The sequence below is a fragment of the Pollicipes pollicipes genome, unplaced genomic scaffold (assembly GCF_011947565.3).
Source record: "Pollicipes pollicipes isolate AB1234 unplaced genomic scaffold, Ppol_2.1 Scaffold_7231;HRSCAF=8579_pilon_pilon_pilon, whole genome shotgun sequence".
Classification (NCBI taxonomy): Eukaryota; Metazoa; Arthropoda; class Thecostraca; order Pollicipedomorpha; family Pollicipedidae; genus Pollicipes; species Pollicipes pollicipes.
In genome coordinates this window covers 18,555,779-18,581,572 of record NW_023597034.1, presented here as the reverse complement: position 1 = coordinate 18,581,572, position 25,794 = coordinate 18,555,779, and the positions used below count along the sequence as shown (strand labels likewise).

At 56.5% G+C, this 25,794-nt stretch overlaps 3 protein-coding genes across 4 annotated transcripts in view; 1 reads left to right on the top strand and 2 right to left on the bottom strand.

Annotated features, from left to right (window-relative positions):
- LOC119109803 (DNA-binding protein RFX2) overlaps positions 1-4,340 on the bottom strand; it is a 49,341-nt gene extending 45,001 nt beyond the window's left edge. The window contains exons 1-2 of the mRNA XM_037233557.1: positions 4,336-4,340; positions 1,885-2,077 (exon numbers count right to left, since the gene is read on the bottom strand). Of these exons, the coding sequence (XP_037089452.1) occupies positions 1,885-2,077; positions 4,336-4,340 (198 nt within the window). The remainder of the gene's footprint in view (positions 1-1,884; positions 2,078-4,335) is intronic.
- Positions 4,341-9,532: 5,192 nt separating this feature from the next.
- Positions 9,533-12,934, bottom strand: Nemp (Nuclear envelope integral membrane protein). The gene is made up of 2 exons (XM_037234201.1): positions 12,795-12,934; positions 9,533-10,839 (listed from the first exon to the last, which is right to left on the bottom strand). The coding sequence occupies exon 2, from the start codon at positions 10,831-10,833 to the stop codon at positions 9,556-9,558; it is 1,278 nt and encodes a 425-aa protein (XP_037090096.1). The 5' UTR covers positions 10,834-10,839; positions 12,795-12,934; the 3' UTR covers positions 9,533-9,555.
- Positions 12,935-13,193: 259 nt separating this feature from the next.
- The window catches only part of LOC119110389 (paxillin), a 76,186-nt gene continuing 63,585 nt past the window's right edge, over positions 13,194-25,794 (top strand). The window contains exons 1-2 of one of the 2 annotated variants that reach the window (XM_037234198.1): positions 13,194-13,261; positions 13,989-14,090. In XM_037234198.1, the coding sequence (XP_037090093.1) occupies positions 14,078-14,090 (13 nt within the window). In that variant the 5' untranslated portion in view covers positions 13,194-13,261; positions 13,989-14,077. Of the gene's footprint in view, positions 13,417-13,988; positions 14,091-25,794 lie in introns of both variants that reach the window. The other variant, XM_037234197.1, reaches the window with a different exon arrangement.

The window sequence follows — 25,794 nt, the reverse complement described above, 5'->3', positions numbered from 1 at the left end:
AAGCCGTGTCAGGCAGTATCGATGGCCGTGAATCTGCACAGTTTTGAAGGCCCACAGATGCTGGTCGACATCCACCTGCAGCTATGCATTGTGCAGATCTACAACCGCGATATTCTCTCCGTGCCGACGCCATCCCCTTAGCTGATCGGCACACACGTCTGCCTCTGCTGTGTGCGCGGTTACATGACTATGCTACTCGCGATAGTCCAACACTGGTCTCACTTTGTCCTTGTCTTTCTGTTAGACCACCATTAACGGTAACAATCCTTTCACAAATCACAGGTCCGTGTTGCTCCTCATCATCTGGCACTAGCCATCCATTATCGATCCATCACGACAGCTCTTCGTTGAACTCACGGCGGGTGTTCTCTGGCAAGTCATACTGCGGCATTTGGTCTGTCAAACATTCAGGTCCTACAGAGTTACTCCATTTCCAATGCATACTCTATGTTCTTGTCTGCGGATCGAAGTGGACCGCGTAGTCCGGTGCATCTACTGACAGACGAGATGACTGATGTGAAGTGGCTGCTCCGTGCAGCGATGGTGGCGGTGACGGCGATCTGACATCGCCGTCGCTGTCTGGCCTCGGCATACCAGTGTCATTCGAGTCAGAGACGCGCAGCGCTGACCTCTGCCCCCCGTCCCGGCTAGCTGGCTCGGGTGACACGGCGCCCGCCGCGCCCACGTCACTCGCCACTCTCTGCCCTCAGCCACGGCCGGTCGGCTTGGGTGACACGGCGCCCGCCGCGCCCACGTCACTCGCCGCCCTCTGCCCTCAGCCACGGCCGGCTGGCTCGGGTGACACGGCGCCCGTCGCGCCCACGTCACTCGCCACTCTCTGCCCCCAGCCACGGCCGGCCAGCTCGGGTGACACGGCGCCCGCCGCGCCCACGTCACGCGCCACTCTCTGCCCCCAGCCACGGCCGGCCGGCTCGGGTGACACGGCGCCCGCCGCGCCCACGTCACTTGCCGCCCTCTGCCCTCAGCCACGGCCGGCCGGCTCGGGTGACACGGCGCCCGCCGCGCCCACATCACTCGCCACTCTCTGCCCCCAGCCACGGCCGGCCGGCTCGGGTGACATGGCGGCGGCTGCGCTCGCATCACAAGCCGCTGCCTCCACCGGAGACGCCTACCCAGCCGGCAGTGCATCGACCCCGAACTGCACTGCATTCGACGCACTGACGGACACGCCGCGAAGCGCCCTCACGCCGTTCATTCCCAGAATGAACCCGAATTTCAGCGGGCTACTGACAGTTACAGGCATCTCTATTCGGGCCGCACCCGACACTGTATTCACAGTCACTTGTCCGGTACCCTCGCACGTGTATCTGTCTCTACCCAGGGTCATCACATTAACTGGCTGCCTTCTCCAGCGGTGGCAAACAGAGATGTCAGCAATGGACACAGAGCAGCCGGTGTCCACCAGCGCCTGACACCGGGTGCCGTCCACTATCAGCCGAGCGGTGAGTAGAGCGCCGTCTACTGCAGAGCTGGAGAGGAGGCTGGCGCTGACGCCGCCTCTCTGGCGTCGTTTCCCAAACAGCATGCGGCCACGTGACCCATCCGGTCACACCGGAAGCAGCGTCTTCCTCCTCCCTGGCGTCCATCAGCACCGCGTCGTCCACGCCCACGGCATCGACCCAGACCGCTGAGACAGTCCCTGGCCAGGTGGTTGGTCTGTCCACAGGTGAAACAGGTAAAGCTTGTTGCTGTCGGTCGCCCTCGCTGAACTGCCGCTGCCGCGACCTCTGCTGCGCCGTCCTCCCTGAGGACGGCCCGCGCCCTCTCCACCGGGTTCGGCAACGGCAGGCCTTCGAGGCGAGCACCGGCGCGCAGCGTGTGCCTGGTAGTGTCGGGCAGCCCAGCAACAAAGGCACAACTCACACCCTCGTCGCTGAGGCCGCCGAACACCGACGCCAACCGCTGCAGATCGGCCAGGTAGACGTCACCCGTCCCACCTGCCCTTAGCCGGCGCGCGGTGAACAGCTCGTAGGCCACGAACTTGTCGACAACGAATGCCGTCCTCAGGGCGTCCTTGACCTTCTTCGCGTCCTGCCGGTCCTCAGTTGGGAGCTGCCTGTACAAGGCTGAGGCGCCGCCCGTCAGCCGCAGAGTAATCACTGACGCCCCGCACGCTGGAGGCTCTTGCAGTCCACAAATCAGCTCCACTTTCTCAAGCCAGTCCACCACATCTGCATCACTCGTACCGCTGAACTCTGGTATCAGTCTCACATGAAATCCGGTCGCCACTTGTCGAAATAGCCTGTAAAGCGACGCCGTATGTCACCAAAGCTTCTCTGCATTTTGGCAGCTCATCACATTCCACAGCAGCTCCTCACGGCGACTGCCGACCGCGGGGGCCGCGAGCCGTGGTCGGCCCGCGAACCCGACACCCGCCACCGCGGCGGCGGCGCGACCCCGCCGCACTCCCGCCCCAGCAGGGGCGCAGGACCACAAACAACGAGGCCCCATGGCTAGATTTTGAGACCTCCTTCATGAATGGAGGTCATCCTGTTCTGGATTAGGAGACCTTCCATGCATCAGTAGGCCCTCCGCTGCAACAGGAGGCTCTGTTTTAGGTTACCGAGGTCGTTTACGGTGTAATGTATTAGAAGACCTCCCACTCTTACTTTTAAAATTATCGATATTTATTGGCATGAATATGATACATGTAACAGCTGAATAAAGAAGTACACGCCCTCAGTGTCCCTCCCTTGAATACCACACTGCCCAGGAGGCTTCCTGCGCAGACTGACCTTAGTGGCCGGACAACATCTTGATATTGCGTTTAAACTGCTATGTAGAAGGCATGCCGCCATCATTATCGACATCATGGCAGCGCTTCGCAAATTGTGAAGTGCATTTGTGAGGAACATTATGCGTATAGATAAAACAACATTAATCACTTTATTTCTCAAAGAAGAAAGAGGAAAATGGAAAGGTAAATGTGATATTTCGGCTACACGCGTTTATCGAAAAGATTTTCAAAATCAAGTTTCTCTGCCGATTTTACTCGACGTTTGAGTTTTTTCCTGACACAAAAACAGCTAGCCATAGTTTTTACAGACCACCAACATGCAGGGGATTAAACAAGGAGCAATTGCCAGTCATTTTGCGATACAGTGAACATCTAACTGAGAATTAAAATGCGCGAAAAATACCCGTATATGCAAATTAATTCAAGTTAACAGGCGTCACGCATAACACATCATTTACTTCTGCAAGCGATTTCAAGTTAACAGGCACGTCGCATCACGCATCACTTTTACACGCAAACGATTTCAATTAAACATACATTGTGTATCAAGCGTCAGACAACACTGATGCATGAAGGCGAATTTAAGCCAGCATGCATAACAAATCAAGACACTGGTCACATTCAAACAATCGTTTATGACGAGCCCTGTACACTGAAGTCTGGTCGCTAACCTCCTATCAAAATAGACTCACCATTTTTCCGGTCTGGATGGTCCCGTACTTTGAAAATACCTTTGAGCTCTAAAGGGAAATGGTCCGTACTTCCTTGGATTTTAACCTTAGCGTGTTCTGTCAAAAAGATGGTCGCCGAAGAGTTCTTTTAATTATCTGTTTCGTTTTGAGCATCTCGCAGGTGTTCATCACAAATGAAACGAGTAGGACTCATGGATTTCTCAACATAGCCCACGTACTTCCCATGTTTTTCGCGCAGTTTACGCTTGAATTCGTAAACCATATTTCTTCACGTGCAAACCCCTTAAAGCCCATGCATGCATATATGACACCCATCGCACCCCGGGCACTTAGGCTTCGAGACAATACATTTAACTAGATAGTTATTTAGCTCCTTATCGAGTGTGCCCGAGGAGGTAACAGATGGGGGGGGGGAGGGGGGGGGGGCGGCGACATGAACGCGTGGCCAGTTCCCGGGCAGGTTATTACATCGGGCCCCCGTCAAGAGCCCAGCGACCTCCATTCAAATAGAAAGTCCACAAGACCCAATAAAGAGGGGCCCCGAAAGATAAAGTGTGTCCGAGCGTCTTAACAGATAGGGCTTCTAACAAGAGCGCAGCGCCCTCCATTCAAATAGGAACCACTCAATACCCAATGCAGATGGCCCCCGAACGATGAAATGCACCTCAACAGCTTATCAGAAGAGGCCCGAAAAGAGCGTTAGGCCCTCCATTCAAATAAGAAGTATCCAAACCCTGTGCAGAGGGCCCCCGAAATATGGAGTGTACCCTAGCAGATTACCAGACGGCCCCGGACAGGAGTGCAGCGCCCGAAATTCAAAGGTGGTGAACAGATGGGGCCGCCGACAAAAGTGTAGGGCCATCCATTCAAATGTGAAATACCCACGGCATGTTGTAGAGGGCTCCGAATCGAGGGTGCCGATCGAGGGTGCCTGACAATGTTAACAGATAGGGCCCCGTGAGGACCTCCTCTCAAAAAGCAGGTATCCAGGACCCGACGTAGAGGTCACCCAACAATCGGATGCACCGGAGCAGCTTATCAGAAGGGGCCGCAACAAAAGCATAGAGCGTAGGTCCGTCCATTGAAGTAACGAGTGCCCAAAACCCAGTGCGGAAGGCCCCCAAAAGATGGAGTGTACCCGAGCAGGCTATCAGATGACCCCAATATGAGCGCAGAGCCCTAAATTCAAACGCCAAGACTCAATGTGCAGGGCTCCCGGACAATCCACTTTGGCCAAAGAAGTTGACAGAGGGGACCCCAGACAAGTGCGTAGGGCCTCCATTCAAATAGGGCTTCCCAAGGCCCAATGTAGAGGGCCTCCGAGAGATCGAGTGTATCCGAGCAGGCTATCAGATGGCATTGACAAGAGCGTAGATCCCTACATTAAAATACCCAATGTGCCGGGCCCCTAAACAATTCAGTGTGCCGGAGCAGATTAACAGATGGGGCCCCGACAAGTGTCCAGGGCCCTTCATTCAAATGGAAAGCACCCTGGACCCAGTTTCGAGGGCCCCGACCGAAAGAGTGTGCATAAGCAGGTTAACAGATGAGCCCCCGACAAGAGCATAGCGCCCTAAGCAAGTGACATAAAATTGGAAGCGCCCTAGACCAATGCAGAGGGCCCATGAGCATATCGCAAGTGTGTCGGCAGGTGAACCGAAACCAACTTAAAGCGCCCCCGAGCCACCGAGAATACCCGATCAAGTTAACATAGGGGTCCCCTGCTATAGCCCACAGAGCCTTTCTGGCGACTGGAAAGAATCCGTAGAAGGCCTCTGATTGACATCAGCGCCCCGGCACGCTAGCAGGAACAGCACAGCAACAGTGCAGGGCCCTCCGAGCAAACGCAAAGCAGTCAGGGCTAACGTGGAAGGCTCCTTAACGATCGAAATGACCTTGCAAGTGGGCATATAGGTCCCCGGAAACAGGATAGGACTCTGGGCAGCGTGATAACGCTTATAATTTCCAATAAACAACTTTTTCCATTATTGAAGATTTTTATCTTTTCTCGTAGGCCATTCACTTTCGTTTGCAACTCTTCTCGGTGGCCTGGAAATCCAAAGATTTTTTTTTGTGTTTTGCTTTAAAAAACTGTACCTTTTTGGTCACCTACGGGCCCCCTCGGAGCCTATGGGCCACTTCGGGGTACCACGATGGGTCATGGGCCCCGTGACCACTCTCTCTGGATCCGCCCCTGACTCAATCAGTGGTGAAGGTTGGTGCGGGGGGAGGGGAGGCCACAGCGGCCACGTGCCAACAATTAGAGGACCAGGCGGAGATAACAATGCCGCTGACTTGTATTGGTGCAGATATGTGGCATGCACTATCATATACATACCGGTAGAATTGCGTTCTCTATTTCAGTTGCACCTTGAGACACATGCAGGTAAAACGAAGAACACCAAGCCACCCGATACAAGGTGGTTGAAGTCCGGTTATTTTTGTTTCGAGGTAGGCTCTTCTACGCGACGTGGTTCACATCACATCCGGACAACTCGTAGATACCGGTTAGGCTTCGGGCCCGGCTAAATACAAGGAGCGTATGTCCGGAGCCGACGATATTGACGGAAAGGCCGAATGCCCGCGCGGGTTCGTATCATGACCGGCACCTGACCGTATAATGCAATTAATAATGGCTGAGCTTTGCGCGGCATTAACACCTCATAACTTTACTTAAATGCTTATGAACTGCTCCAGAAAATCCGACGCAAGCGTGCAAAGTGGGCCTAAACGAAAGTCCGCCGCCGTACCGAGAATCGAACCCGCCACTCTCCCGTCACGACCCTGGCAACATCCCGCAGCGCTACGCATGCTCGCCCGTGGGAGCGTCGAGATAACTATTCAAAGCAAAACTATGGCAGCGATGCTCACTGCGGATTGGAGGTGCCAGTTCGCCGGCGACTCAAATTTGCGGGATGTGATTTGCGGGCTGCATCGGGCCCAGTACTAGTTCTGGCTGTTGATTGGCGGAGAACGCGTGCGATTGGTGTCTTGTGTTCGGCGGAGAGGCGGCCTGGAATTTGTCATCGAAGTGTCTGCAGCCGGGCGCCAAGGCCCCATTTGTCCAGGAGGCCCCCCAAAAATTCTGCCCTTCAACACAAGGTATGTGGCCCTGCCCCTGGACACACAAAGAGCTATAGGACAAAGAGTCGGATGGAAAAAGGCGAACAAAAAAGTCGCAAGGGACAAAAGTCGACAGAGATTTACGTCGGCTGGGGTAGCAGTCCAATCGGAAGACTTCTAGGGACAAAAAAGAGAATGGGATAACAGTCGAAAAGGGGAAAATTCACAAGACATAAAATCGGCAGGTTTCGAACATCGACAGGGATGAAGATCAACTCGGAGAAAATTCGTCAGGATGGGATGGGACAGGACGGGACCGGACGGTGCGGGACAGAAGCGGGCGGACTGTGAGGGACCAGATCGCAACAGAAGGGACCGGGCGAGAACAGGCAATATGGGATCGGATCGGAGGAACCTTGCGAGACCGGATGTGACCAGATGAGACGGGACTGGACAAAACCGGTTGGCTGATTGTCGGCTGCGCTGGCACTGGAGCCGAGGCCGGCCGTAGGGGTCTCCTCGATTCACCATAGCGCCTCCCTACATCAAAGAAAAGCCTGCTGTTCCAGAAAATGACCTTCTAATGCATAAACAGCCCCCCTTATCTAGAACAAAAACATTCTGATACAAAAAGGGGCCTCCAAATCCGGCAAAGAGTGCCAGTATCATAGGAAAGCAGGGTAACCCGATTCTGAACTATGATAATATATATGGTATGATATTATATATATGATAATATAGATAATATAATATATACATGAAAAGGCTTCCTACTCCTAAACGAGGCCCCGTGGTACATAAAGTAGGGGAAGATCCTGAGGAGGGCCACGAGATCTTGCCCGGTTGGGCCCCGAAGGGACCAGACGCTCCAAAGAGGCCAAAAGCCGGCTGAACAGATGCATTTTTAAAACACGAAACGCAACGAAATCGGACGTCTTTAGGCTTCCAGGCGTCCAAGAAAAGTCGCAAGCGAAAGTGAAGGTCCCACGAGTAGATAAGAATGATTCATCTTCGTCGATTGAGAAGGCTGTGGTTGGGATACTATAAGCTGTCCAGAGACCCTATGCTCCGGGGCCCATATGCCCACTTGCAGGGCCAATCCCATTGTTAAGGGGCCTTCCACGCTGCACTTACTTTCTTTGCATTTGTTCGGAGGGCCCTGGGCTGTTGCTGGGGCCATTCCTACTACCGTGTCGGGCGCTCTTGTCAGTAAGGGCCTTCCACGGATTCTTCCCATTCGCCCCAAAGGCTCTGTACGCTATAGGCCCATACGATATAGGTCCATACCCCATGTGTTAACCTGCCAGGGTATTCTTGGTTGTTCACGGACCCCTAACGTTGATTTCGGTTAACCCACCGACACACTCGCGATATGCTCATGTACCCTCTACATCGGTCTAGGTCCCTTCGAGTTCTCTGTCATTTGCTTAGGGTCTACGCTCTTTTCGGAGGCCCATCTGACAGTCTATTTGGGCACGCTCAGCCGTTCGGGCCCCTCCAAATAGGGTGTTGGGAGCTTTCAGTTTCAATGGAAGGCCCAATACACTTGTCAGGCCCCATCTGTTAATCGGCTCGATCACACGGGGGTCCTTGAGGGGGGACCCTACACATTGGGTAGTTGAATGCAGGCCCCACGCTCCTGTCGGGGACCATTTGATAACCTGCTCGGGTACGCACAATCTTTCGAGGTCCCTCTACACTGGATCTTGGGTGCTTCTTATTTGAATGGAAGGCCCTACGCTCTTGTTGGCTGCCCTATCTGTTAAACTGATCTGGTGCACTCGATCGTTCAGGGGCCCTTTTAAGTGTGGCGTAGGTATTTCACATTTGAATGGAGGTCCCTGTGCTGTTGTCTGGTGCCCCATCTGTTGGCATTGTGTCAGGGAACCCGACCAATGCAAATTGCATCACAAAATTAATCAAGGAGGTAATACGTCATGGTTTCGATCCCAGCGCCATCTGTTCAGAACAGTGTGCAGATGTAAAAATGTCACATCTTATCAAAAAACGTTTAAAATTTTTGTGTCAATTTTTGTCAATTTTCGCAATGTCACATTGAACACACCAATGCGCACGAGTTTTGACCCTGAGTGAATTTGCGACAACGCAGTTGTTTCCCTTCCACCCTAGCGCTCAACTAAGGCATGTCGTGCCGGTTGGTGTCCCAGCACCGCGAGCCTACAGTTAGCCCACTCAGGCGGGAGTGCGTACCTGGTGCCTGGAGCGCACATGCCCGCAAGCCGATGGACCTTCGGTAAGCGAAAGTGTAGCTCACTTTCGCCATATTGTACAAGACCCGAAGCAAATTGCGCAACATTTGTCTCTTCAATTTATTGCAAGACCAATGAATGACACATGTGATGATGAAGGATGGTCCCATGACAAGACGGTCACCATCTTCGGCACTTCCCACAGCTAAATACTTTTTGTACTATCAAAAGGCGACATACGGCACGGATTCCCTGGGCAAGTCTCACATCACCCCTAGACCGTGGCCAAAGAGGGCTTCTTCCTCCCGATCAATATCACGCAGCGCTACTACGCCGTTTTCAGCCCCACAGAGAGTGGCGTGAAAGTAACGCCACGACCATGGCCAGCATCGCCAACTCGAGGAGATCGCGCAAACTCGTACCTGCGATTTCCAGCCCTTTGCCCATATCACTGGAAACTATCTCTAGTCGACGCTCATCGCCCCAGGGGATACGGTCTGGCACGACCTAACATCTCATAAGGTGTGATATCTTATGAAAGGCAGGCCTCCCCCCCCCCCCCCCCCTATCCCCACCCGGACACAGCCGCGGCATGGTTTCGCACAATCAGTTTCAACCACCCCTTCCTGAAACACGACAGATACGTGGAGCATTCCAGGGGTGATGAGGTCTCTTTGGCCTCTGGTGGTGAGGCGACTCATTAACAAAGTGGCCCATTCTCAATCTCGCACGACAGCGTCACCACCGTCTTCTAGGATCACCACTCATCTTCCAGGGCCACCACTGATCTCCAGCCACCACCAAACATCTAGCGTCTCGCGTTGTTTCTATTTCACCACTCGTCGGCAGACAAGTCCTCGCCGTCACTGGGTAGCAACGTGGTCGGCTCCAGTTCGTACTCGAGCACCTCAGCGTCCGAGAGGTGCGACGAGCCCTCCACGAACTCGGCGAACCGCGTAGGCGTGCGCAGACGACTGACGGTGCGCCACGCGTCGCAGTCGGGCGAGCGGCAGTACTGGCGCAGCTCGTCGAGCGCCTGGCGCGTGGCGGCCGAGCTTTGCTCCAGGTACTCTTGCTCTGTGAGCAGGCGGCGCGGCCGCGGCCGGTACAAACGGTGTCGGACCGCTGCGCGCACGCGCGCGCTCACGCCAGCGGGGACCGCCTGCCAGCCGAGCAGCATCAGAACCACGGCCATCGACGCCTCGGGCAGGTTGGATGAGAGGTAGACGCACGCCAGCCCGACCAGCTGTAGGAACCACTTGATGAGCGTTTGCGTGCGCCGGTCCTTAACAGGGCCGTTCCAGTAGCAGATCGCGAAGCTGATTAGGCCCGAGACCGCCAAATACCCAAGCACATACGCCTTGTAGCGGATTACGTGCTGGCGCAGGTTCTCCAGCACGTACTGCAGCAGGTAGAGCGTCAACGACCAGCCGGTGAATAGAAAGGCCCACGCGCCACCGCGCCGGGGGATCATGCGGCTCAGCACGTACACGGCCACCAGAATGGCACCGAACATGCCGACCGCCACGCCCGAGGAGTAGTGGAAGACGACGTTAGTGCTGAGCGCATCGGCGCAGAGGAAGAGCGCAAGGCCGGCAGCCAGCAGCAGCACCAGCGAGTAATCCACGTGACGCACATTCAGCTGCACGCTGTACCGCTCCACCGTCTCCACGCCCACGCAAGTTGTGGCGAATGTCGGCAGGCGCACGTGGCGGGTGCGCCACGGTAGCAGGTTGAAGAGCTGGCTGGACGTCGCCTTGTGCTGGGCGAGCACGTCGGTGGCGTTGTCGCCGCGGTACACGACGAAGCGGTCGGAGTCGATGCTGAGGCTGAGCCACAGCGTCTTCCAGACTGCCGCCAGGGAGGGCGCCTCGCCGGCGTAGCAGTAGGTGGCCAGCACGGCATCGGGATGCAGCTTTTCCGACGATATGTTCTTGCCCGGGTGGAGGGTCAGCTGGGACCAGCGACTCTGATGCTCGTGCTCCTTCCCGTGCTCCTTAGGGGCTGCCGGACCGGCCGAGCTTCCCGAAACGGCGCTGAGCAGCAGAAACAGCAGTACTTGCCAGCAGTGGATACGCACGGACGGTGGTCTCGTGATGATGACCATCATCACTAGCTGCCAATGAAAAATGACGTCAGATGGGCAGGCATGAGCGGCATTACTGATTGTTGGACATCACTGAGGTGAGATCAGGTGAGGTATCGCTTATTGTTAGGTCAGACCTGTACCATTTCATCAATAATACCCAGTTTTCTACAAATGCTTACGGACAGCTCAGAACTTCTATTTGAAATAGCCAATCCTGCAGGAGAAATCTCATTGGACTCCCTGCTCACCACTATGAAAGCAATGCATTTACATCGATGCGAAGTAATGACGGAGTATCACGCAGTCTACAGTGACGCACTGGTTCACGCTGCAGCCAATGCACTTCTGGGTAACTGGTCCTTGCCACCGGCTGTGCCAATCACAAACATTCTTTTGTACTGACGTGCAAGGTACGATGATGTAATCAAAACATGACATATTGCGGAGAATATTTACCAAGCAGAGAAATGGTGTTGTCAGTTTTTCCCTTTAAAAGTGGTTGCCCCTCAAGAGTATACCAATAATTAGAAGTGAGACATTTCAATTTCATCACAACTTATGCTTGCTTCAATATCCTCAAACATGAGACAATCCCATTACCAGGGTGTTGTGACGTCCGTCCCAGGATGTTACGACGTCGCGTCCGTGAGACATGCAGTAAAATAATATGTGTGATGAACTGTCACATGAATTTGTGCAATGTGAATTTAATTTATATGTGAGGCCTCCTACTGCAAGAATTGTTCTCACATAAGGTGCTTATACCTAATAATCTAAATCTGAATCATCTGGAAAAGTGTCTGGGTCAACTGCCACCATAAACACATGCACTGTAATAGGAAATTGGGATTTGGTTCTGTGTTTTGTTTTCTATATTGCACTCATCTTATGAAGTTCAATGTTCACAAAGGATGTCTCAAGAACATCCATTTGGGTGTGAGAGGAATATTTAGGTCCCACAAACCAGAAAATATCACAGTGCTCTACCTTAAGTGCTCTATCTATCAGAAAATTGCTCTACCCTAAGAGGGTGCAACTGTGCCACATTTGTACCATCTCTCACACCAGCATCTGAGTCATAAGAATTGAGTTCATTTGTGAGACCTACAGCTTCAACAGATATTCTTGCATGATGTGATTACATCTAATCATCTGGAATTGCATTGCCTGGACCGGTGTCTGAGGCGCACTGCACCAATAAGCACATGTCAATATTTCCATGCTATGGAATTGGTTTAGTGTCTTTGTTTTTCAATGCTTGACTCCTTTCCCAAAGAAAGCTGCTATAGTATGTGAGCAGAGCATTTGTTGCACTCAGGTCTTGAAAATCAGCATGATGTGAGAAGTGCATTACTTGAACAGGCTACTACTAAAGCATGCCCATCAGACATGCTGTAATATTGGTTGTAGCAAGCCCACCGTTCATTGATTTGGTGCTTAACATGTCATTTGGTATCTATAATTTTTTGAAGTGCATGTTAGCATCAATGGCCTGTTATGATTAAAGGATTGGGTGCAATTCTGCTAATGCTAGCTGATTGTGTTTGCTGCATATTGCAAATAAAATACTTAAGGTTTTTATTTTCTTCTACAAGAGGAAGTGTTTTTTTAAGACCAAAAGTAAAGTTCCAGTTATGACAAAGGCACATTTTCTGCCCTGCTATATCTCAAATTCACACCTATCTTAAAGCATATGTCAAGTCATGGCTGCCAGAAATCCATGGCATGCCCTTGTGAACGCATTTATGGTTTCTGAACAGTGGAAGGAAAAAAAAATGTAAATCAATGAAATGGCAAATTGTGTGTATGTTTCCACAACAATTTGAGAGTGTCTTAAATAATATCTATACAAAATACATACGACTCGCCACATGGAGCTGGGAGGCAATCCAAAAGTTTATTGACAGGCAAAGTGGCAGGGCAATGCTGGTCATCAAACGATCATTCCAAACATGTTTTTACACCGACTACTCACAGCTTACCTTTTACACAGTCAACGAAATCCGGACGGAACCTTAGTGATCTATCATCACATTACTCCAGGACCTCCACCACACGCACGCGGAGCCGGCAACCGCGGACAAACGCACGCGTCTCCGCCGTTGGAAACCTGGATTGCTAGTTTGAGTTTTGCTTCAAATGTAACATACATGCCATAAATGACTCAAAAGACATAAAGCAGTTGAACAACAACTTGAAGTGGGTGGGAGTAACCAAGTACCAGAATTAAAATGACTTTTTGGAGGAAAGGGCTGTATACAGACCACAAGAATAGCTCGCATTACGCAAATAAATACGTTTGGTAATGAACATCTAAATTTGAATAACAAATCTGTACATACTCATAAAGATAGCACAAGCCGCTGTAAAGTACTTCAGCCTTCAGCCGCATCGCATGCGTGGTTACCCCAGCCATGGAAACCGGCAATAAAGAATATAACGATGACAGGTCGGTGCTAAGTTGAGTTGGTTTGAGGAACGCCTGAGGAGTGGTATGTGGACTGGTTTCGTGCTGCTGGAAATGACGTCGATATTTGCATCGATACATGGATGGGGAACTGTTGCTGTTGGAGAATGCTCCTAAAACCCGATAAAGTTTGCCAGGTAGGTGAACTGAATTGGTCGTACGGCCTTTTGTTTTCTTAGACACTTCAGTCATGATTGAACCGTTTATATTGTATGCTATGGTGTAATACACCTTCGCTTTATGTTCTATGCTGAATGCTCAGATCTGGTAAAAACCAGATGTTTCCTTGCACTGTAAAACTTCATTGCCCATAGGTACACCCCAGTCATCGAACTGATGCCTGTTCATGTCTTGTTTGCCTCAGTAGCTTTGAATAAGCATAGCTTTGAAGTCCATATCATGGTGATCACCATGGCTGTGTTTTTGGCACTTACAGATGTACTACCACTCAATTGTTGGAATAGTAATATTAAAGCCCCAACCATCATCATGATATTTGAAGCTTTGCTGACAGTTGAAATGTGGATTGTATGATGTTCCTATACTGACAGTGATGTACACTGATATTCCTCTGGTGCTGCATGCTGCAGTGTTTTGTCTCTTTATGCCTAGGAATGTTAGGTACCTGCCTAGCAAAGTCATATATTAAACTGTTTGCATGCCTGGTGATGTTATGCTTTTTGTTATCTATTTGTATGCTTCATTCTAGTTCATGCTGCGGTGAATTCACTGAAACCTTAGAAGAAATTTTGAGTGGAATCTAAACCACACAGAGCAAACCAGCTGCAAGAAGCACTTATGGAAGACCTTGGTAAGTCATGCTTAAATATAGCATGGTGATATGGATGCTTGTGTAGTGCTTATGCCATGATACAGTACATCCAGCCTACTCATTCTATTACAATACAATTGTCTCAGGCTGCACCAGTCATTTACCATTAATATCTGCAAGCATGTGCCAAATTACCAGCTTTGTACTGATTCAATCATATGATGATGTCACTATAAATATTAACAATATTAAGAACAACATCCTTTCTCCAGCCCAAGATAAGTGGTCATGTATCCATTTGCTATGCTCAGTGATGATCTCACCTCGCCTTTGTATCTGTGGTTTTGTTTTCATTGATACTAATGAAATAAAACTATATAATATGCTGAGTGACTGCCTGAGCACCAGAAGACACCAGCTAGAAAATGTATCACTCTGTCAGGTACATCTCACATTTTGTGCCAATCAGCTGCCTGCATGCAGTCCCCCTCCCCCTATCCTGACTGTTCCCCACGGGCTGGGTGGGTGCGTTGCATGCATTATCTTGGATACTGGGGCACCCAGAGGCACTTTGTTTGCATTTAGATAAATGTCACCTGGTAGGAGGCTGTGGCCAGAGGCAGGCTTGCACATGTGAGGACCATATCCCTCGGCTGTCGGCCGTCGGTCTCGTCCCTCTGGCTGTTCGGTTGGCGAGGCAGGCGGATGGGATGGAACAGAATGAGGTGAAGGGCGTTTATTGGGTTTCGGGTGTACATATGGCAGCTTTCTGGTGATGAATTCATGTCCCCAGTACTCCATGTTGCTTCTCCTTTTTAGAGATCGTGGGACCACATGGTTTCTATGAGCAGTATATGCATAACGAATACAGCGTGTAAGCTGGCCTATGCTACCTGAAGCACGCCCGTTGGCTCGCGTGGTTCGCGTCGCCACCTAGGCACGGCTGCTGGCTTTGGTCTTTCCGTGCCTGTTCGATTCTGATCGGCTGGAGCTCGACTCATTTTTATGCGCGGTGGTCTACGTTTGAGATACTGGCTTACATGTGGGGATTTACTGATAGCTCGCAACTTTATGAAATTGTTGATATTAAGCGATTGTAGGTGGCTTTTCTAAGACGAACACTGGATATGAAAACCTGTAATATCGTTACCTGCCCATAGATGTCACCAGTGTCGCAACTGCGATCACCTGGGCTCGTCGCCGAACTTGTGTGTAGGGGAATCATCGCGTTAATTCTTACGTTCTGATTGCAGTTATTCAAGGTCTCCAAGTTCGTGTTGTTAACTTGGCCCTACCACATTGCTTCCGTTTTAATGCATGTGCCGAAAGCCAAGTACCGCGGTGTGGCGCCTGTGAGCGATTGAAGCGACGCTCTTCTACCCAAACCAGTGCCGCCATCTATGCCGCGCACTTCTGTTTCCGCCACAGGAAGCAAAACTGGGCATCCGAACTGATTCTGCTCAGATGGGTGGGGAGGATGTGGTGCCTGGCGTGAGCCCAATGTCCCCCGTTTTTTTATGGTTGCCAATAGTTTTTTCCGCGGGTCAGTTCCGCTACGATGTATGTTGTACGCGGAAATCCTTGCAATCTGCCGTTGCCCGTCCCGATGTTTCTACGGTCTGGTTCGTGGGGCGCCCAGTCATTTGGAATGAGCTGAGCCATTTTATCCTGCTTTTGCCTGCACAAGCGACCGAAATAGGCACTGAACTTGAATGGTGCTATACGAGATTGCGCGGACGCCCCTGCTACTATTATCTCTTTATCGTCCCCTCAAAGCTGTACGCTGAGTCTTTGTCTTTTATCTAGATTCTCTCCGCGACCGGTCCGCTCCACTGAGACCACCTGTCGTCGATCCAGACTACTCGACTGGTTCGCTCCACTGAGACCACCTGTCTCATCCAGACTCTTCCCTCGACCGGTTCGCTCCACTGAGACCACCTGTCTTTAATCCAGGCTCTTTCCTTGACCGGTTCGCTCAACTGATACCACCTGTCGTTGACTCAGACTCTTCCCTCGACCGGTTCGCTCCACTGAGACCACCTGTCTTTAATCCAGCCTCTTTCCTTGACCGGTCCGCTCCACTGAGACCACCTGTCGTTGACTCAGACTCCTTCCTCGACCGGTTCGCTCCACTGAGACCACCAGTCTTTGATCCAGACTCTTTCCTTGACTTGCTCGCTTCACTGAGACCACCAGCACTCCCCGCTCGCGAGCCTCCGCCCTGGCGACGACCTCGGCATGCATAATGAGCTGCGCAGCGGCCGCCGTGTCGGCGCATGTCAAGCGGCGGCGGCGGCGGCCGTCTCCCCTCACGAACGGCCTGATATCTGGCGGCTCATGTCACGCAGCCGCCCGGCCCCCGCCCCCGCCCCCGCCCCCGCCCCCGCCCCGCCAGTGCGCTGTTTGTACTGCGGCCGTGCCAAATGGTGTGCCGTTGTGACGGCGTCGACGGTGCGGCGTCCGGCTGTCATCGACTGGGGAGCTGGGACGCGGCACTCCGGGGACGGACCGAGACCAGGCCGCTGCCCGGGCTGTCCAGACACGCAGAGGGTGGGGCACTCCCGAGGACGGACCGAGACCAGGCCGCTGCCCGGGCTGTCCAGACACGCAGAGGGTGGGGCACTCCTGAGGACGGACCGAGACCAGGCCGCTGCCCGGGCTGTCCAGACACGCAGAGGGTGGGACATTTCTGAGGACGGACCGAGGCCAGGCCGCTGCCCGAGCTGTCCGAATCCAAACGCGTGGAGGGCGCGAGTTCAGACGGAAGGACTGCAGTTTAGTCTGCCGTCGTTTGCCACCACTTGATCTGGAGACGATATTTGTACCGTCTGGTGCGTACGAGGCATAACTCCCGCCTGTGGGCTGGACGGTGGCATATTGGTGGATGCAAAGGCTGTGAACGTATTCATTGACATTTGACAATGAACGGGGTGAATTATCGTATACACAGCGGTTTCTATCCATTTTATTTTTGTCAACAATGAAATGGATCTGTGCGATAATATCGTGGCTCATTTTTATCCACCACCTGATTGATGCCATGGCATGGCTGTCACTTGTCCGCATACCTTGCATGCATTTTAGAGTTTGCTAGGGAACCTGTTGTATTGCCCTCGCCTATCAAATGTATGGACATCAGACACTGAGTCGTGTTTGTTGGAAAAGTCCATCCCGGCGGTGTGTGGGGACGGAACGAACATGTTGGAGCTGACCACCCTCATAAGCCGTTGAGGTAGACCAGTTCGGGTATGGCTGAGAGCCAGTCTGTGAGGGTGGCCCTCGGGCCGCCGACTCGTAGTCGCCGCCCCTCTCCCTACAGCGGGGTCGGACAGCACCAGCCGTTCCCATGCCGTCCGCCGCTGTCAGCGGCCGCATGCTCGAGGCCCATTCCGTGCCATTGGCCCGGCCGCCCGTCACGTTCATGACCCGTTCCGACCTTGGCCGCCGGTCCGGCCGATCTTGCCAATGAGCGAGCTGAGTGGCTGTCTCATAAACAGGCCGCCTGCGCCTGATGCCTGACGCCTGAACGGGTTGGCGGCGGCAGTGGCGCTGACGCCCGCTGGGCGCCGCGCACGCCGCCGGCGGTCGCCCTTCGGCTGCGAATAGCGCCACCGCGTCCCAGCCGGCCCTGCGCCGGTCAGCCCGCTCCGCGCCACCGGCGCTTGTAGGCCGGTATTCCCAGCCCGGAGGTGGGGTAAATACACACAAGCGAGCCGGCGGCCGGCCCAGAGTCGGCACCTTCACAACAGCGCCGCTGAGATGGCAGTGGCCGCGGCGGCCAAGTGGTACAGCCGATCACGGCGCGGCCCGGCCTCTCGATGATGGGCTGCCGGCCGCTGCCGGCCATGACCTGCCACTGCCCGGCCGCCGGCCGACGTCGGGCGCTGACGGGCCGCCGATGGCCGCCGGCGGCTAATAGGCAGCAGGTGTCGGCCGGCCCCGGGACGGCGTTGGATCATCCCGCGGCGGGAAACTAGATGTGATATTTCAGGGCTGCATACGTGGATGCCTGCGGGTTTGGGAGTGAGGCTGAGAGCCGTGATGACGTGGGAAGAATGTTGGTCGTTGGCCAAATGATTGCAGCTGACTTTCGCATCACCTCTGTGGGTAGCCACGGCGGGGAGCACTTCATTTATGCCCATGTATTGTGAGCGTGGCGCGGTGTTGGTGTATGATAAACTCGTCACAGGTATAAGTTGGATCCGTCATGGGTTTAGTTGGGCTATTTTCCTTCGGTCCATTCCCCGTTGTTAATTTTTGATGCCTGTGGTGGGTGATATTACATGGTATCTTGAAAACATACGTACATGAAAACGCTACATATTTTCATCATACGACAAAAGTAGTGTTGTGGTCCATTTGATTTGTTGGTACTTCTACGCCATCTTCCCTAGCGAATAACTCAAATCATTTTAGGCAGCGGAAAAAATCTCTGGCCTGAAGCGCAGCATTAGTTTTGCATGCACCTGAATATCCGAGTGGTTTTTGCCATCATTCTGGTGCTATTTTTTATTATCGCCGGCATTTCCTTTCATTATCGGCGACGTCTCACAGTGCTGTCATAATCAGCGTCTTGACCCGTGCACAGCGTACGTACCGCTTAAAATAGCCTCTTTTTATGATCATACCATGTCCAAGAGCTACCGTCCCTCATCTTGATCTGGCAACGTGTGAGCTTTGAACGCTGGGTCGGCTGCTTCTACGCGTCATCGCCGTCCAGGTCTTGTTACGGCATACCACTACTGCAACGCCAATATTTCGCTGAAGATAGCTGTCGTTTTTGGTTGCCTCCTTTCGACAGCTCAGATGCGCCGTCAAGACCTTTAAATCTACCAAAACGCCAGCGTCTTTTCGCTATCGGGGGCAATATAGGGAGCATTCCCCTGATCGCGGAGCGCGTAGTCCCCAGTGGACGCCGTCGCCCTGGCTCCGTAGAGTCGTCGGCGATGACATCCAGATCGGCGCCCGGCCGCCTGGGCGGCGGCAGTGGACTGATCACGGCGGCGGCAGGCTGACGGCTGCGGCGCGCTCCGGGCAGGCCGGGCTGCCACCGGCGGCGGGCCCCCGGACGGTCTGGGGAGCCCGCCGCGCGATTGATGGCCCGGCGCCGAGTGCGTGACTGGCTGATCGGCCGCCGCCCGCCGCTCCAAACACGGCGCGCACGACTCAATCGCGCCGCGCAGCTGATCTGGCCGGCCGCACCGCCGGCGGGTGCGCCCGTGAAGCCGCGCCGAACGCACGGAAGAGCGCCGCTCGCACGAGTGGACGAAGCTGGCCGAGGGCTGGAGTATGAAGGGAGGAAGAAGCGGCGTGGGCTGTGTCGTGTACTGGCTGACTGACTGGCGGGGGGGGGGGGGGGGAGGCTTAATTAGTTATGCGGCCGACACGCGGGGGACAATTAATGCCAGCGTAGATTGAATGCGTGGAGATGTGCGCATGGTCACCGGCGATTAGATTAGACCCTTGCGGTCACAAATCACTGCAGACCGGATGGGCGGAGCGCTGAGGGATGGGGCGGACGGCCAGACTGTCAGGCCGGGGCCAATACACGGTCGGCACGGACAGCTATAACGTCATGGGGAGTTATGCCACCGGGAGCATGGCCTATTGCACAGCGGGGCCATTTTTCCAGACGTCAGAGTGCGTTGAAATGGACCACTGCGCGAATGTAACTGGGACGTTATTCTATTGCACAGCCTCGATGGATCACGGCGCGCGTCAAACCGTTGTACCGTCCAGACGGACTGTCGCGCGTCGAGAAACATTAGGAAGCCGGGCCAGTATGTGCGCTGGTAGTATGTCCTCATCGCTTGCACGACATCTGATACGACCACATTGCCTGATTGCTTGATTACTCCATGACCTGCACGGCTAGGTGAACACTTAAATTGGTCGCTCTGGCGATTTACCGGTGCGGCTGGACCGTTCTGCCTCCGTTGGTTCGTTTAATCTGTCCAATGACCTTGTCTTGGCCTGACTTTTACAACGCTGGCTCAGAGCACTGTGTGGCTCACTGGGGCTTTAACAACGGGCTGTGTGCACCATTTTGGTCATTTTGGGCTATCCCACTGTCCTGCATACGACTTTCCTCGAAAACGTCTTTCCTTCACGCCTGGACTGCCGCGGCTCTACCGGACCAGCTCACCTCGCCGGAACCATTATTGCCAGCCACGCCGCTGCGGTCCGGTGGCTCATTACACGCTGGTCTCCGTCACAGCTGGGCTCCTGCCACAATACGGGCTGAATGGCAGTCGGTGGGGGTCGTCGGACGGCGTACCGGCGACGCCCGCGCCGGCCGGCGGCCGCGGCCGCTCTTCAGTGGCAGCCGCCGATCCCCGCCCGCCGGCGACGCCCGGGACTGGGGGCGACGCGAGGACGCCGGGATGAGGGAGCAGGGGCGGTAGGGGAGCTGCAGTCGGCGGGGAGGCACCTGCAGATCGTTCGGAATGAGGGAGTGGGTTGTCACGCTGCGCTGTGCAGTGAGTGAACTAACAGCTGAAGTGTGGGCGACATCGCTGGAAGCGACCCAATTGGGCCAATCTGCAGTGCTGATGAGACGCATTGAGCCAGTTGCCGTTGCACCAAGACGGCCCATTGATGTAGAGGCCCATTCATCTCCTTGCCGTGTCAGCGCGCCCGCTGGATTCCATGGTGCGTGTGTCCGCTGCCGTGGACAGAGCCTGGGTGTCAGCGAGTTCCTTGGAAGCCGCATGTCTGGTCGTGAGGGTACGTCGGCGTCCGTCGGTGCGCAGTGTCCCTCCCGCGCGTCCGTTCCGGCGCATGGGCTGAGGTACGGCCGCTCGCTCAGATCGAGGCTCTTCGCCCCTCGTGCGCTTATGACTGCTGTGTGCCGGTGTTCGGGAGCCGTCCAGCACTCAGTGCCTGCCTCTGGGTCCGCCCCGGGCCACTCCGGTAGACCGGCTGGGCCCCGTCCAACACTCAGTGCCTGCCTCTGGGTCCGCTCCGGGCCACTCCGGTAGACCGACCGGGCCCCGTCCAACACTCAGTGCATGTCTCTGGGTCCGCCCCGGGCCACTCCGGTAGACCGGCCGGGCCCCGTCCAACACTCAGAGTGCCTGCCACTGGGCCCGCCCCGGGCCACTCCGGTAGACCGGCCGGGCCCCGTCCAGCACTCAGTGCCCGTCCCCGGGCCAGTCTATCAGACCGACCCGGGCCCTGTGCCCGCCTCCGTGCCCACCCCCGGTTCACTCCGTTAGACCGGCCGGACCCCTTATCCGCCCCATGCCCGCCCCCGGGCCGCTCCGTCAGACCGGCCGGACCCCGTGTCCACCCCCGTGCTCACCCCGGGCTGCTCTGTCAGACCGGCCGGGCCCCGCGCCCGCCCCCGGGCCGCGTCGTCAGACCGGGCGGGCCCGTGTCCGCCCCCGTGCCCGCCCCGGGCCGCTTCGTCAGACCGGCCGGGTCGTCATCCCGTCCGCTGGCTGGGAGATGCCCCGCGCGCCGTCGGCTGTCGGCGGCGGCCGCTGACCGGGCGCTGCCTCACGCGGCGAGCTCTGTTGACTTGGTCGACCGCGGCGACCTTTGGTGCGGCCGGCGGGGCCCGGTGTTTAGCTGGCGGCTGCTCTGAGCTGCATGCGCGCATGGCCGGCAGCACTGAGAAATGCATGAAAATCCAAGTTTTGTAACAGGTTTTGCAAAGATGCTTTGCTGAGTCCAATCGCCGCCCCCCAATTTGTACCTCCTGTTCCATGGCTGAGCGTAAAAGACTGCGGCACAAAACAGACCCGGGAAGCGCTGAGTGAATTTTGGTTGAACCACAGACAGACATTCCCTACATCGCTTCCGGTCACAACAGTTAACAGCGCCGATACGCCCCCCTCCCCCCCCCCCCATGACCTAGCCGGGTACTGTTGCCGCCGGCCGACAGCTGTTCCGTCATGATCATCTGTCGCCGCGCCGTCCTGGTCTCGACCGATGGTTGGCAGGGAACCTTGGACGAGTCTTTAGGCGGACGTTCGATGGTGGTCCGTTGTATGGTGTGACATTGCTGGGTCAGCTCCTACCGGGAGTGGGTGGGGCACGGGTCAGCCTACCGGGTCAGCTCCCACCGGGAGTGTGTAGGGCGCGACGCGATGGGGGTTTGGAAAGGGACATGGGCTTGACATTGGTAGAAGCGGTCTGTGCAGCCCTGTCGTGTACTTGTACTACCGCAATACAAACCTTCCTCCGGATCTGTGCCGGCCAGCTGTCAGGCTGGCGGGTCAGGCAGGCATGCTGTTGTGTTCAGGGTATTGCCCTTATGTCAGTGTTGAGGCCTCATCCTCCTGGCGTTGCCCTGGCGGTGAGGTGGTCAATGGTGGCCGCCGGCTGCCGTGTTGCCGCGACGGCGGGCGAGGCTGCCGGCCGGCCGGCCGCTGACAAATGCGGCTCGTTAGCGTGACGCGGCTGTTGTCGGACGCCCGGCCACGTGATTGATGGGGTCAGGGAGCGCCGACGGCGGTGCGGACAGTCGGGCCGGGTCGGGCCGTCTGCCGAGACTAGGTCGCCTGGTCGGCCGTTCGTCTGTCCCCGTCTGGTCGGCCGGCGGTCCGCTCTAGTCCGCCCCCTGTACTAGCCGAAGCGGCAGACCAGCCCAGCGTGGTGCCGTGGCCGTGCGTCTGCTCCCCCATGCTTGCCAGCCTCTTACTGGTAACATCCGCCCGGTGACGTGTTCTGCGGCCCCTGCCGTGCAGCCAGCGAGGCGCGCCAGTACCGGCGGAGTGCCATCGGCGGCCCGGCATACATATCGACTGCACTACCGCACCATAATAGCCCACCACGCTCCGTATGATCACCCGCTGTCCTTGCACTCGTCCCACAGCCCTCGCTGTAGTGGATTCAGCGGCGTGTGGTTCGCCCCTGCATTCCGTAGTACGCCCGCCCCCGCGATCGTAAAGCCCACCCATGTGATCGATGAAGCGCTGCCAGGCGCGGAAGTCCGCCACCTGTCAGCGGGCTGCCGGGTCGGGCTGGGCACGCCACGGCACGCGGCGCCGCCCGACGCTGCTGACCCCGCTGAGCTGGCCCGTCAGCTGACGGTCGTCCGGTCAGCATGCACTGTGTACCAGCCGCCGCCGAGCCGGGCCTTATTTAGCGGCGTCGGGAGGCGGCGATTGGGCCGCAGCCAGCAGCCTGTCGCCGCGCCGGTTTTGTCGCGTCTCGCTCCGCTTGCCTTCCGGACCTGTGGACGCCTTGTGGAGGGTGCGGCAGCGGGAGGGGTGCGACCAGCCATCGGATCGCCGCCCCGGCACCGGTCGTCGGAGCCAGACGTCGGTTGTGTATGCAGACGGTTAAGAAGAAGTCTCACAATCTCTGGCATTCGTCGAAATGCCGTGCGCCACAGAAATGGCTATGCACTAGGGCAGAGGATGGGGGGGGGGGGGGAGGTAGGAGGACGGCGCTCGGGTCATCGCCCTCCGGCGGTCGGCGAGCATTCCCACAGGGGCCAGCCTCACGGCCCCAGTGTCGGCCCCATTGTCGGCGCCAGTGTCGGCGCCAGTGTCGGCGCCAGTGTCGGCGCCAGTGTCGGCACCAGTGTGGGGCGCTGCCCCGCCACCGCCAGACCTCCTCTGCCCAGGCCTGGACCTGCCGTAGTCCGGCGGCCGCCGGGCGGACCAGAGACCCCCGCGACCGCCCGTCAGCCGCCGTCACACAGCCGGCGAGAGGGCAGCAGCCGCCCCACTCCGGACGTGTGACACACGGCTGAGCCTTGCCCCGGAGGCGCCGACCCTGGGCGGGGCTCGCCTCCCACAACCGGCGGGCTTGGCGGGGCGCGCTGGCGCGCCTCGCCGCCGTGCTCGTCATGCTGCCGAGTGGCGCGCCTCCAGCTGGCAGCTCTGCCCCAGCCGTGCCCAACACCGCCCGCCGCCGTAAACTCACAGGGTCGTTTAGTTGAGGAAATCGCGGCCTTTACTTTAGGGCTTCACGACTGTTTTACGGCTGTTCGGGATATTTTCTCTTGGTTAAGTGCGGAAGATGAATGCGATTGCGCTGGTTCCCTTCGCAAAGGTTGCGTTGCGGTGAAACCCATTTGCAAAGATATTAGCGCCCACCAGTTGGATACACGATAGGACTCTAGCCAGTCTACTGGAAACCGCTGGCCAGCCCGTTCTGGCATGTGTTGTTCCCGACCAGAAGATTGATCATCCTGACAGTTCTTTTTGACATCATTTTTGAGATCTTGACGCTCTTTTACCGATGTTTAGAGGCACTGAACGTAAACTTGCCTGGCGGCTGGCCGTGCCGCCGTTCGCCACAGAGGCCTGCCGCTCCTGTCCGTGCAGGGCAGGGCACGGCCTGGTGGCTGGCCGCGACGCCAGTCCGCCACAGCGGCCTGCCGCTCCTGTCCGTGCGGGGCACGGCCTGGTGGCTGGCCGTGCCGCGAGTCCGCCACAGCGGCCTGCCGCTCCTGTCCGTGCAGGGCACGGCCTGGCGGCTGGCCGTGCCGCCAGTCTCAGCAGGCCACGCCGGCCGTGCGGACTCATACGCCAGACTGACGGCGTATTTCTGGTTGCCGGCTAATTTTGGAGCGTCGCGCTCCCCGCTGTTGACTTGTCCACGGGCGTTCTCACAGATCCGAGGTATACACGGCGTCTCTCCGGCATTGTTAGGGCTGGCTCGACGGGCCGATGGGCTGTTTGTTGGTCGGGGAGCTGGCGCTCGGTGCCGCCGAGGACGCCGCCGGTGCCCTCGCATTGTTCTGCCGTGCCGGGGAGGGCACACCGGTGCCGACCCATGGCCGCCTAATGCGTGTTTGGGCGCCCGGCGGCCCCGACCGGCCGGCCGGCGCCGCTCTCGACGCGGCCAGCCATCCGCGTGACTCTTCGTTCGGCCGCGGCCATTAGCGGTAACGACGCCCCTAAATCAGTCGTCGCCTGATTAGCGGGGCGTCGGTGGTCAGGCGGGCGTGATCGGCCGGCCGGCACGCCACGCGATCGCAGTCCGGCCAGGCGCCGGCCGTGGGCCGCGCTCTGTCGGGTCAGCCTACATCGGTGGCGGCGTCACGCGTGGAGCGTAACACTAGACAGGTGTGCTACAGGACACGCTGGGAGTGGGACCAGTTCCCTCCGCTCAAAGGCTGCATATCCCATGGAGCCGGACATTAAACAACTGTTACAGGAGACCGGGCGGAATCGCCGCCTCCTGCTCTTATCCCCAGCCAACCGGTGTGGAAACGGGGGAACGCTGGGTTCTGCTCGCCGAAGAGTATGGCAGGTACGGCAGCGGCTCGGCGGCTCTCTGTTATCACCCTGCCGCCGCTGTACCGAGCACCGCGGCTCGGCGGCTCTCGGTCATCACCCTGCCGCCGCTGTACTGAGCACCGCGGCTCGGCGGCTCTCGGTCATCACCCTGCCGCCGCTGTACCGAGCACCGCGGCTCGGCAGCTCTCTGTCATCACTCTACCTCCGCTGTACCGAGCACCGCGGCTCGGCGGCTCTCTGTTACCACCCTGCCGCCGCTGTACCGAGTACCGCGGCTCGGCGGCTCTCTGTTAGCACTCTACCGCCGCTGTGCCGAGCACCGCGGCTCGGCAGCTCTCGGCCATCACCCTGCCGCCGCTGTACCGAGTCCCGCTGCTTTGCGGCTCCGTTATCACCCCGCCGTCTCGAGTCGTAATCCGGTAGTCAGTGCCGGGCCGGCTGTTGGCCGAGGTTCGATGTTGATTCTGCGGTTGGCCTGGCCGGTCCGGCCGCGCCCCCCTCACTCCGCAGTTGCCAGCGGCGCCCGGTGCTGATGCTGTGTG